Here is a 12,658-nt window from a genome sequence, read left to right as displayed (position 1 = left end):
CTGCTGCTCCCCACTTACTGTAAACCGCCCAATGTTAGCGTCCCAGAATTTTTGCGATCTCCCAGAACCAGCGAGTTTACGTTGGCAAATGTTCACGGAGCACTGTGGCCACACATATACACCCACTGTAGAAGTTTGATTTCATGATGGTTAATATTTGCGTTGTACTCTTCTCGCAAAATTAGCAAACATTTAAAATATGAAAAGAAAAAGGACCTAGGAACTACAAGTTACGCTATAATGATAGCTTGCATAGACATCGGTCCTCCCGGTAGGACCATCATACACAGACATGCTGCATGGCCTCTGTTCTAACATTGACCTAAAACTTGACCCTAAACTGTTGCTAAGGGGCTAATGAAGAAGTCCGCAAATTTTAGACGTGATCGCACAAGGCATACTACGAAATTCCATGGTAACAACCCATGGTAACCATGGAAACGGAGTATGGAATTATGCATTCCACGGCCTTGGCAAGCTAATAAAAACATTAGGACCTCACCACAATTGATGTGCCATGGTCAAAATTCACTTTGGACAGAGTTGCTAGCGCACCGACAGGATTATGTGCGGCCATTTTGACAATCGGTAAAATTGCGCATACGCAATGCACTGGACATAGCCTTGCATTTTGCGCCACTACTTTGTCTGACAAAGACCTCATCTCAACAATTGTTTAAAAAAATTTCTCAACCAAAAGCACTTTTGCAGCTCGATTTCTTGGGTCCTACCCGTAGGACCCGTGGTCCTACCGGTAGGACGGTATGCAAGCTATCAATAATGTCCACTAACACCACCAGTTACCGTATTTTTCCGGTTGTAAGTCGACCTTTCACAACTAAAAATAGAAGGAGAAAGTGTGGGGGTCGACTTAAAACCGGGATTCGACTTATAACCGGGAACTATCAGTATCTTACAAAAAATGACCTGTACTGCATGCACGAGTGCACCATGTGTACACATTTTGCCAGTTTATTGGTCTTTTTCAAGGATTGGGACGTCATACCCTCCAATAAGGAATGTTTACATGATTTGTTGATGTGTAAGTAGCAGGGAGTGGTTAGTAGTGCTTCTTTGGGTGAAAACTTTAAAACGCAGAATTGCTCCGGATACGGGGGACGACCTATAACCGGGGTCGACTTACAACTGGTAAAGTACGGTACTAAACAATCAGCTTGTAGTTCCTCGGTCCGTTTTCTTTTCTATAAAAAATTAGTATAAATTGATCCTTATACTCCAGTCCGGCATTATCGATACTTTTCATGAAACGAAAAAATAGTTTAGTTATGACCCGCACCAAGAGTAGATAAACAAGAGTGTGCAACTCTGGATCTTTCCTGCAGATACCCCCGCCCACGGCGGAATTTTTTGTTGACGTCACCTTTTTTCAGAGAAACGCGCATTTTGCTGCAGAGCAGTGTGAGAGCACGTGCTGGGCACCGACCTTGTGGTGTAAAGTTAGTCCGGGCGATCGCGAGTGCACGAGGGAAAACTTTCCAAAAGGCTCGCAGCGCGTGCGTCGTCGAAAAGATTACGTCAACAAAAAATTCCGCCGTGGGCCAACCCATCCCGAGTTGCACACTCTTGTTTATCTACTCTTGCCCGCACCCACCCACCCCTCTGAGCGAAAAATATATAGACTTGACAGCTAGAATGGATTGCTGTTTCAGCTATCAACATTTTTCATAACGAAACTCTCCCGGACCCACCCACCCATAAACGAAACTTTTCCGTTTTGTGTAAAAGATTGATAAAAATAATAATGGACGGCCCCGGCCCCTTGTACTCCGGAAAAATACAGTAGGTATGAGTAATTCTATACCAGGAGGGGATTCCCCGGTGGCCATGGGGAGGGTCCAGGCCAGTTGCCATCGGCCTAGTGCCCTCTCTTGCGTGATGCGAGTTGCCAATATGATGCATGAAGATTTAGTTAGAATGGGCCCTTACGCCTGAATGTGTCCGAGTGGTGTGTAGAGAAAGGGAGAGCCAAGCGAGGCTACATGCAATGCAAAGCCACAGAGCACAGCTGCATGAATACCCACGTATTCTCTCACAACACTGCACAAGCATTATTGATGTACACCAGTGTGCTGGTTTCGATCAACTGGTGAAGCAATTGGCGTTGCTTGCAAATGGCCAAAGCAACAGCACCTGCGACCGGGTGCAATGACTGCTGATTGTCGTTATTGATGTGCATGGACCACTCCGCGCGGGTCCATCTGCTCCCCAGCCATCGAGGGAGGCATGTGAGAACATCACCAGATTGCAGGGTGGCTGAACCAGTGACTCCCCGTTCCAATTGGACAGTCGCTCTTTCCACCACTGTAAATGCCGCCTGGCACCGGGTGTCTATGGGGTGGTCCCCTCGTACGACTGGGACTCGCGAAAAGGTAGGATCTTGAGCTCCTGGAGATGCCGGTAGCGGAGAGACGCTGTTAGCAGACCCGGAGAGAGGAATGTCAAGCGCCCCAACAGACAGGCCGTAACCTGGGAACAATCACCCGTGGCTGCCGCAGAAGCTTGGTGGCGCTCTTGGCGAAGCTTCCGGATCTTCTTGGGAGGTACAAACATCGCCATGGCGCGAGAGTCCATTTTGAAGCCCAAGAACGAGATGCTCTGGGCAGGAGTCAACACGGAATTCTTGAAGTTGATCAGATATACCAGTTGATTCCGCTATTTTTGAGAGATTTTCCACACTGCGTTCAAGACTGCTCATTCCATTTTCCACTTGATCTGTTGCACTCAGTACCGCCGTCTTTGCATTCACCATTTTTCCTTTCAAACTAGCCAATTTGTCATTGCATTCCGAAATACGTATAACAACCTTATCTCCGTATTCTTCCTCTTGTTTTTTGGTTTTTCTATCCTGCGATTTCGATGGTTCAAAATCATTGATCAAAGTTGCGAACGACTCGTACACGGATTCACACTTCGTAACGGTGGCGTTGAAGGTTACACAAAAGGCACTTATCTCTTCCAACTTTGGCGTGTCGTCAGTCAGCAGCCTGTCGGCTTCCACAACCCGTTGTTGCGCGACGACCGGGTGAGCCTCGAGTAGCTTTCGTTTCGTCTCGGCAAAGCCACTCACAGATTCCGATGACTCCGACGTGGCAGCTGTGACCTAGCACCTACATGTAGGCCGGGTTTCTGCACCAAAAATATATCCAGTCTCTCTGGAGGCGTGGGTTCGAATCCCACCGCTGCCACCAGTGTTAGCTCTCCCGGCTAAATGAAGTCCCCTCACACCAGAACACAGGGGTTTTATGGTATTGAATTATGGAAGTATTTCGACAAGAGTGTAGACAGGAATGAAAAGGAGAACAGGACAACGACAACTCAAGACTTGACAGAACGAGAGATCCACTGAAGCATGCGCTCTTCTATACGTGGGTGGCTCTCATTGCTAAGGGAAACGAGCAGGAAATACGAATAGTGAGTATATACGTCTCTATTATATATGCACCTATTACAGCACCATGAAACTAACGTCCTTCAAATCCAGTTTGACAGGCCAGTCGTTGGGCTGCTGGAGATCGAGCATGAGATTCAAGCCTTCCATCTTGAAATGCTCGTAGCCCACGAAACCGTTCAGCGCTTTCAAATTCACCACGGAATGTTCTTTGCCGTAATCCTTCTTTGGAATGGTGAAAATATGGCTGACAAATTGATGAGGACACTCTTGCACACGCGTGACGGCTCCTTTCAGCTCCAATTTGTCCACTTTTAGCCGCACAGCGAGCGCCCTGTCTTCCTCCAGAGACAATTCTCTGGGCTCTGTACTTGGTGGGAGATCGGCCACGAGATCCAGCTTCAGGCCCCGCACCGCATCCAAGACCTACTGTCGACCAGGTTTGCACAATAATGCCTCAAACGTCCAGCGACCGGAATTTGGGGAAGCGGGGGCACAAGCAGAGAGTGTGTTCCAGCTCGTAGTAGGCTGGACGTGGATGGCCGCGAAGATGTGGATTGAGCTGGGAACGCGAACCATCCGCGGTCAGGGTCATCAATGACCCTGACCGCGCACCAGAAAGGACCGATTGCCTCCACGCCTGTTTTTTTGAACTCGCACTGTTGGAAAAATGCCCTTCCCACCCTCCAAACCTGCGAACGCTGGGCTGCGAAATGGTGCAAGTGGAGTGAATTATGATAAGAAGCGACTGGATTTCATTGATCAACGCTGTAGCTTGTGTAACACTTTGTATTTGTATCCTGTCTTTCTACTGTGACCCATGTCCGACGGCAGGTACGCACGGGAATCCTCCGTCTGTCCACCAAGTTCATGGGCACGTGTACGCTGATACAGGCCGCACTGCCGCGAATCCTGAACGACGTGCCTGAGGAATTCTTCGACAAGACCAAAAAACATCTCGAGGTGAGTGGAAAATACGAAAAAAATCCGTGTTTGGGTCCCAGTGTTGAAATGGTTGTAGTCAGATTTGCAATGTGACATTTTGCCTGCTGGTACCCTTAGACCGTTTGATTTCACTGAGCTGAAACACTGATTCCATCAAATTTGGAGCTTATCGTGTTTTGCGTCTCAGCTCTTTACTTACAATACTTCCTTTTCTCAGTTTACGGATATTAGGCCACCCTTTCTTTTTTCGTTGTTTAACGTCCGCGCCCGCGTACCTTTTTGCCTCCGACCGGAAAAAAAAAACAAGAAAGAAGTAGTACCAATAATATGCGAAGTTGTAAATACATGATTGTGTAGTTTCACAGTGTGCCGATCATGACCTTAAACTTATAATCTTGCTTCCCGGGCATGCCTTTGTCTTGTGTTCTTTTTCTTTTTTTGTTGGCTTTTAAATATCGTACGGTGTGTGTCCTAGTAAAAATCCAGATGTAATGATATCATGACATGCTAACTCCATGCTATGTACCTGTTTTGTTGGATTCATCAGGCATGTGCTCCAATGTGCCATCAAAGAGTGTTGTTCTATGCCTGCAAGTGCCGTTAGACCCAGATATATTGTATATATCACATGCTTTACTGGTCAAAATGTTTGATTGGGGTTTCCAGTTTTTGGAATGGGCTTTTGTTTTTTTTCCGCCCTCCCGCGTACCTTTTCGCGAAAAAAAGGACGTTAAACAATGAATTAACAAAGGGTGGCCTTATGCACTTTATTAAAGGGGAAGTTAAGGCAAAAATTAAAATTTCACCAGTTGTAGTCTTCGGGGTGCTGAGTCGAATGGTCTTGGTCCGAGAAAACTGAGACGCTCCCTTCCTACTTGAATCCCAATCGAACTCGCGCACTTCCACCGAAACTGGGTGACTGCGCCCTACTAGATGGGGATTTGTATGCAAAATGTCACTAAAAGCGCCATTTCGTTCTTATAAAAGCACGGATGACCGCGATTGGCCCATATGTTGTAGTCTTTTGGACGCTGAGTCGACTGGTTTTGGTCCGAAAAGGCTGCGATGCAGCGTTCCTCCTTTATTCCCAATCGAACATGCTTGAACAAGCGGTCACGTGCTCCTGGGTGCCCAAATCACCTGGTCACCGCACCAGCAGGCGACAACTTTCACACCAAGGTTCAACTCGAGTTCAACTCGAGTGACAGGACTGCACCCAAAAAAGGTCAAACAGGCTAGTAAGTTGTACCCTGCAGGCACGGTGACCAGGTGACTGGCGTACGCAGGAGCACGTGACCGCTTGTTCAACCATGTTCGATTGGGAATAAAGGAGGAACGCTGCATCGCAGCCTTTTCGGACCAAAACCAGTCGACGCAGCGTCCAAAAGACTACAACATATGGGCCAATCGCGGTCATCCGTGCTTTTATAAGAACGAAATGGCGCTTTTAATGACATGTTGCATACAAATCCCCATCTAGTAGGGCGCAGTCACCCAGTTTCGGTGGAGGTGCGCGAGTTCGATTGGGATTCAAGTAGGAAGGGAGCGTCTCAGCTTCCTCGGACCACGACCATTCGACTCAGCACCCCGAAGACTACAACTGGTGAAATTTTAATTTTTGCCTTAACTTCCCCTTTAATACGAAATATAATTGAGCATCTAGATCCAAAAAGGGGGCTTGTGTCATTTTTGAGCATTTTGAGTTATCTATACCATGGCATTGCTGTATCCCAGCAGATCATTCTGTAAACACCTAGGTCCAAAATCTTCATCTTTCACAGAGTTATGGATGTTTCAATAAGTGATTTATACATCACTTTATACGGAAAACTAAATGCATTTTGCTTGCATGTTGCTCGATACTGCGCGAAACGACATAAGCCCCCTGTTCGCATCTAGAGGCTCAATTGATTTACAGTACTATTGTGAGTAAAGAGCTGAGATGCAAAACACGATAAGCTCCAAATTTGATGGAATCAGTGTTTCAGCTCAGTGTAATCAAAAGCCTACGGTCTAAGGGTACCAGCAGTCTACCTTGATATTGCGGATTTCTGTTCGACTATGATTTACGCATGTTGTTGTATTTGGTTCTTGTCTTGTGGAGTCCAGTGTCTGATGTCATATATGGTCTAGGTGTACGCGCGAGTATGGTGTGATGTGTGACGTTTATGGTATGTGGTGCATGCAAGAGTACGCGTTGTGAGAGTGTGAGGATGTGCTTCCGTCTGTGTGAGAGTGACTGTCGAGTGAATGCTGTACATGCGCAGTGCTAGTTTGGTCTGGGAATGAGAGTCAAGTGTGATTCGTCCGTGGTCTGGTTGTCTTGGTCTTGGTCATGTGTTCTGTACGTATTAGTCCCTGATTGGTCGTCCCGATTTGTCGTCGCCATATTACTGCTTGTTCTTGTTGTTTTCTTTGAGTCTTTTCCCGGGAGTGTTTCCCGTCGTTGTTTTGTCCCTTCACAAAGTTTGTCTCTCTCCTCCTGCACCCTCACCATTTGAGCCAGAGCACGCCAAAATATGACCACAGACCAAAAATTCGATTTTCAGTTTTTTGTTCAAAAATGATCTAACACACCTAATGTTCACTGTCTGAAAGTTTTGGATTGATCCGACATGTCTAAGTGTTGCTACAATGGTATTATATGCAGCACTGTTGAAATGGTGAAATTCTATGTGCAGCAATGGGATTGTCATTTTTGCACACAATTGATATGCCCCTTGGTTCATCCTTTCCGGGTCAGTTCCTCTGTCCAGGGTCTTATAGCATGAGCTGACAGGTACTCAGCCACATCCAAATTGTCTATAGGCAGCTGAGCTGGGTGTCCGAAATACCTCCTGTTTGGAGCACCACTGGAGAACCGCCAGCGAAAACACGGTCGACATCTGTAGATGGCCGAAGAAGTTGGCACTCCATGTCCTCTCCATCACACTCCACCTGTACTTTCAGATATACAGTATACACTGCTGCACACAGTGTTCCTCAACATACTAGACGTCGCACTCATATTCCCCACACCAAAGCCCATCTGCACACGGTTTTCTCCGCTCGCCAGAGAGTACTGTTTTCGCTGCATACTGCTCTTGCTAGCGATGTTCCGCATACAGGTACTCAAATTATCGACTTCAGCAAGTTGAGGGAGCAGCAGAGTCCAGTGATTGTTTTTGCACTTGCAACCAATACTGGCATTGTCCCGGATATGTGCAGCGATGTCCATTCTGGCCAAATCATCGGCCGACTCACCTCGAAGTCAGTGTCGATGCCAATCGCTTGCCAGGTTGTCATCAGAGTAGAATTCCTCGTCACTGCAGATCGTGGGACTACCAGCATCAATTCCTTTTACGCTCGATGAAAGTGTCGCCCTCAAATGACTCGCCGCTGTAGCCATCATCGTCTTCCTTCTGTTTCCGACTCGAATCCTCAAAATATTTTATCCTGCGCATGGAGTGCGATGATGTCGTCTTCTTCCGCTCCGCAGTACATTACTACTACTAGGCTCTTCTGTCGATACATCGATAACGATCAGTTTTAGGCGACTCAGCGCAACATGGAATACAAACTCTAACAAATAAACTTACTTGCAACAAAGAATTGCATCCGGAACAGTTCAGTCGACCGAGGAGAACAACAACAGCGACTCGCGTTGCACTGCACTTCGTATTTTTTTGCCGCGGAATTCAAATCGCGATTATCTCGACTTTTCCAAAAAAAGCTGTGGTCATGTTTTAGCGCGCTCGGGCTCATTTATTGATAGCATAATAAGTACTGAAGAGATAACCAAGAGTTTGCGTTGTTGTGTGGTGGGGGCCAGGGGGCATTGGCACCCAACGTGGGGCTCGAACCCACGACCCTGAGATTAAGAGTCTCATGTTCTATCGACTGTACGTCCATTGTCGTGGTAATTTCTTGTGTTAGTGTTTGGCTTGTCTGGTGTGTGTGTGTGTTGGAATTGGGGATTTTTTATTTATTTTACAAGCAATACATGGCTGGGGTAGCCAATGACCACTTTGCGTGGCGATTGCAGGGTTTTTATAGCCAACCATGGGATCGGGAACTAATAGGCGGTTGTAGCTTGTGCTAGATGACTTGAGGTGACCGTGCCACCAGCTGCTCCCCGTATTGCTCGAAGAACTCTGATTCCCTACCACACTCTCCTTCCTCTCCCTCTCCCCTCCTTCACTCACCCCCCCCCCCCCCTCTTTCCTTCTCGCTTTGCAATTGAATTTTCTGTGGGTTCCGTGTGCACAGGAAACGTCATCTGTGATGTTTGAACGCTTGTCAGCAATACCGTGCCTGAAGCCTATCAAACCTGTCGGTGCTATGTACATGTTGGTGAGTGAACCGTGGTGTGTGTGTGTGTGTGTGTGTATGTGTGTATGTGTGTGTGTGTGTGTGTGTGTGTGTGTGTGTGTGTGTGTGTGTGTGTGTGTGTGTGTGTGTGTGTGTGTGTGTGTACAGTAAATCCTGTAACTACAGACCACCGTGACTAGCGACCAGCCTGGTACTACAGACCACCGTGACTAGCGACCAGCCTGGTACTACAGACCACTTCGCCAGGCATGGACGGTCTCACATTCATATATGGTCGTGCGGTGCAAACCTCTAACTAAGGACCACCTGCCTCTAAAGATCGCTTTCTCTGGCCCCAAGGGGTGGTCGTTAGTCACAGGCTCTACTGTATGTGTATCTGAGCTGACTGTGGTATGCACCTAACAGTTACTTTGTTGTCGTTGCTATTGTTCAGGTTGGTATAGACATGGAGAAACTGGAGGGCATGAAGGATGATCATGACTTCACAAGACAACTAATGGCCGAAGAGTCCGTGTTCCTCTTACCAGCTAGTGTGAGTTATATCCTCAACGGTGTCCCTCCTATTCGTGATGACTCTCTATCACCGACGCCTCACACAGATTGGTCACTTTGGTGCTCAGGGGCGTGCATGAAGAAGTAGGATGCCCATTCTATATGTGAATGAGTGGTGTTGATGGTGATGTGCTCGTGGAATTGATCGCATTGAGGAGTAGCTTATTTCCCCGATTACAAGTCACACTCGGTTGTAGATCGCACCCCCTTCTTTGCCTTTGAAGTTTAGTGTAGAAAGGTACGACTTACGTTCGGGGAATATTGTAGCGGTTTGACTGATACTCGATGCGCCGTGAAAGAAAAATATATTCTTGCCAGTGTGTCACATGACAAGTAGGCCACCCGCGTGTAGTCGTATGTACCCCACCGCCAACCCGGTCCTCTGCTTGCCGGGCCTGTAACTTGGATTTGTGTGTGGAACGGCAAAGTTCACATTGTTGCATGTACAGGTAGACTCCCTCTAATTCGAATACGGTTTAATTCGAACATTCCGTGTAATTCGAAATTTTTCGTCGTACCGATCTTCTGCAAGTCACTTCAAGTCAAAATCGAATGAATAATTCGAAGTACGAAAAGTGCGCCGGTTGGATAATTCGAACCCAGTCTTCGTACAGAAGCGCTGTTTACAGTACATTGGCTATGTCCTTTGAACGCTTATTTCGAAGGGAGATTGAGTTGCTATCCTTGTAATTCGAAGTTCATTCTTTTCTCCTTCTCTAGCCAAGAGTAGCTCAAAAATTGATTGATGGTCCGCTGCAGGATCGACTATAGCGTTCAAGAAACCCACCTTCTCTCGAAATTTGATTCAAGCCCGTGCTAGGCAAATTGCAAAGGTTTGATTGAAGACGACTTCTTCCAGGTGGCTGACTCTCTTCGCGGATCTCGATGGCCTTTCTTGCCGCGCCAGCTCGTGCGCGGGGATGTTGGCGAACAACAACACTATTGTCGTAAATATTGTCGATGCCTATGCTCAACTTCGGTTCTTCAGAACGACGTGCTGCTGTTCGACGGCCTTTCATGACGCGGATTAGGCAGCGCAGTTCTTTTCCGTTGAAATTGTTTCAGGAAAGCTGCAGTGATTGACAACTTCTTCACTAGAAGATGAAGATAATGTCAAAATGATTTTGTGTCGATCCAGTGTTTTGATGATCCGTTGTACATGACCGGTACGACCACCTATGTTTCGTTGATGCAAATAAAAATGTGCAAAACATATTCAGCATGCGATTTCAAGCATTTTGACATACATATCAGTGCATGGGGCTGCATTTGGATAATTAGAAGTTCTGGATAATTCGAAGTTAGGGCCTGGCTATTTGAGGTTCGAATTAAAGGGAGTCTACCTGTATTAGTGTGTTGCATAGTGCGTTTCGAAAGTCCAGACCTCTGGTTTCAAAAACCCGTTAGGCCAGCATCTATACTACATAAAATCTGTGACCACTTTGTGCATAACATTTCCGAAATTGGGCGTTTGTTATCCAATCGCTTAGAAATTTATACGAGAAAAATTGTGGGAGATTCCTGAGCAATAATCCGAAGAAATCTCTCAAAAAGCTCAAAACAATTTGAATTATTCTAAAAAGTCTAGAGGTCTACGCACTATTGGGCAATCCCCACAGACTCTCTAAACCTTTTACAGGGTGCTCTAGGTAAGTGCAGGAAAAGAAGTTGAATGAAGAAAACGGAAGCTGCACACAATGTCATTGTGTTTTGCAAAAGAGGCTGTGGAGAAGGCTGTTAGATATGGCGAAAGAGGCTGCCTGGCGGCACTCGCACATCTGTTGAACGGTAACCATGCTTGCCAATTACTCTAATTTCAGAAATTTTTGGTGCTCACAATTTTCGGTATGAGGGCTAAAAAGCAGGTTAGGTGAACAGAAATTTCAGGTACAGAGAAGCAGTTCCCTATTGGATTATGTGTGTTAGTGTTTGTTCGGTGTATTGGAATTTTAGGTACGAAGCAGATGCTCCGAAAGTGCTGAAAATAAAAGTACACGGAAAATTTGTGGAAATTATTAACAGTACATGTACATGCCTCCGACCGTGACCCAAGCTGGTTTTGTAGCTGGCTTTGTTGCCGTCCTGTGTCTTATTGCTGCTTGTTCGCTTTTATACAGGTTTTCCTATATCCAAACTTCTTCCGCGTCGTACTTCTTGCCCCGGTTGAGCTGATGGTTGAGGCTACCGAGCGTATCAGCGTCTTCTGTCAGAGGCACATGCGCAAGGAGTCGAGTTAATCATTGTACTCGTCTACGATGACATCGCGGCGGCATTGTTGTCTTCCTATGATGACGTCATCGTGCTCGTCGATGATGGTGGCATCGCGGTGTCACCGATTGGTGTGATGCTCTTCTTCCTATCACGATGACATCATGGCATGGTATTCTTGCTATGATGACGTCGATGACGTCATCATGTTCTTGTTATGATGACATGATTGTATTCTATTGTGCGGATGTCTAGGTTAGGTTTTTTTCTCAAGGTGTGCTAGATTGTAGATACGTGGTGTTTTCTGTTATGCTGTGCTAGGACCTAGTCGCTGTACTGAGTGAGTACTTAGAATGATGAAGTAATAGTTACGCTGTGCTGCAAAGCTCGTCTCCGCACAGGTGCGACGACGCGGTGTTGGGTGGTGTGTTGATGTACTTCGGCACATTTTTCCACTCGCACCGTACCCCTAGGTTTTCTGTTTAATCGGCTAGGTTTTGGTACAATGGCAGTGGGCGTGCGTGCCTTTATTATCTAAACCCCCTCAGTTCCGAAATATTTCACTTTTCTAACTGTCTGACCTGGCTGTTCAATGTATTTGATTTCAGAGTTTTATGTCAGATTCCATTCAAGAATTATTATCCTGATACATTCATTTCCCAGTGGCTGTAAGCCAAAGTTCAATAATTTTTGGCACAATTTTGTAGACTACAATAATACTTTGGTGCAATTTGACAAGTGAAATGGGGGAGGGGGCAACAAAATGCTGCAAACCGGTTGCAGTGCCGAGGTGCAAAGTGGTGGAATATGAAGTATTATGAAAAAGGTGGGACGTAACCGACGATGACAATTTTTAACACTAAAAAATGTCTTTAGCAACCGTTCCTGCTAAGAGGATTGGGGAGGGGGTAGGGGGATGTCGTCCAGCTTCACATTGATAAATGGGGGTGGTTGTCTTGGCAGCGGGGAGGGGTGAAAGGGCCCTGGGCCGGTAACAATAAGAATGAAAAAAGAATAAATTACAAACAAATACAACAGGGACATGCCGACAGGATGACTCCACAGGGGGCGACCCGCATGATTAACTAGTACAATGCGTACAAAGAGCAACAATGCTAACTTCTCCTACATTCTACGTCATAGTGAACCAATGAGACGATAATAATTCATTATAGAAATAATTATAGAATTGAGCTTTTACTAACAAAAATTGAACAAGCAAGAATCATCATC

General features: G+C 46.3%; 2 protein-coding genes across 2 annotated transcripts in view; one reads left to right on the top strand and one right to left on the bottom strand.

Annotated features, from left to right (window-relative positions):
• The first annotated feature begins 4,184 nt into the window (after positions 1 to 4,184).
• LOC135828173 (tyrosine aminotransferase-like) lies at positions 4,185 to 12,074 on the top strand. The gene is made up of 4 exons (XM_065340621.1): positions 4,185 to 4,372; positions 8,603 to 8,686; positions 9,099 to 9,197; positions 11,335 to 12,074. The coding sequence occupies exons 1-4, from the start codon at positions 4,280 to 4,282 to the stop codon at positions 11,452 to 11,454; spliced, it is 396 nt and encodes a 131-aa protein (XP_065196693.1). The 5' UTR covers positions 4,185 to 4,279; the 3' UTR covers positions 11,455 to 12,074.
• LOC135828172 (tyrosine aminotransferase-like) overlaps positions 12,072 to 12,658 on the bottom strand; it is a 12,008-nt gene continuing 11,421 nt past the window's right edge. The window contains exon 12 of the mRNA XM_065340620.1: positions 12,072 to 12,658. This exon is cut by the window's right edge and continues 245 nt beyond it. The gene's annotated coding sequence lies outside the window, so the exon portion shown is untranslated.

Source organism: Sycon ciliatum, chromosome 12 (assembly GCF_964019385.1).
Source record: "Sycon ciliatum chromosome 12, ocSycCili1.1, whole genome shotgun sequence".
NCBI lineage: Eukaryota > Metazoa > Porifera > Calcarea > Leucosolenida > Sycettidae > Sycon > Sycon ciliatum.
This window is presented reverse-complemented; position numbering and strand designations above follow the sequence as displayed.

Excerpts from the sequence above, each read along its gene's own strand:
- LOC135828173 (XM_065340621.1), top strand. The coding sequence starts at position 4,280 with ATGGGCACGTGTACGCTGATACAGGCCGCACTGCCGCGAATCCTGAAC. Across the intron at positions 4,373-8,602 it reads AGACCAAAAAACATCTCGAG|GAAACGTCATCTGTGATGTT; the intron begins GTGAGTGGAAAA and ends CCGTGTGCACAG. Across the intron at positions 8,687-9,098 it reads TCGGTGCTATGTACATGTTG|GTTGGTATAGACATGGAGAA; the intron begins GTGAGTGAACCG and ends GCTATTGTTCAG.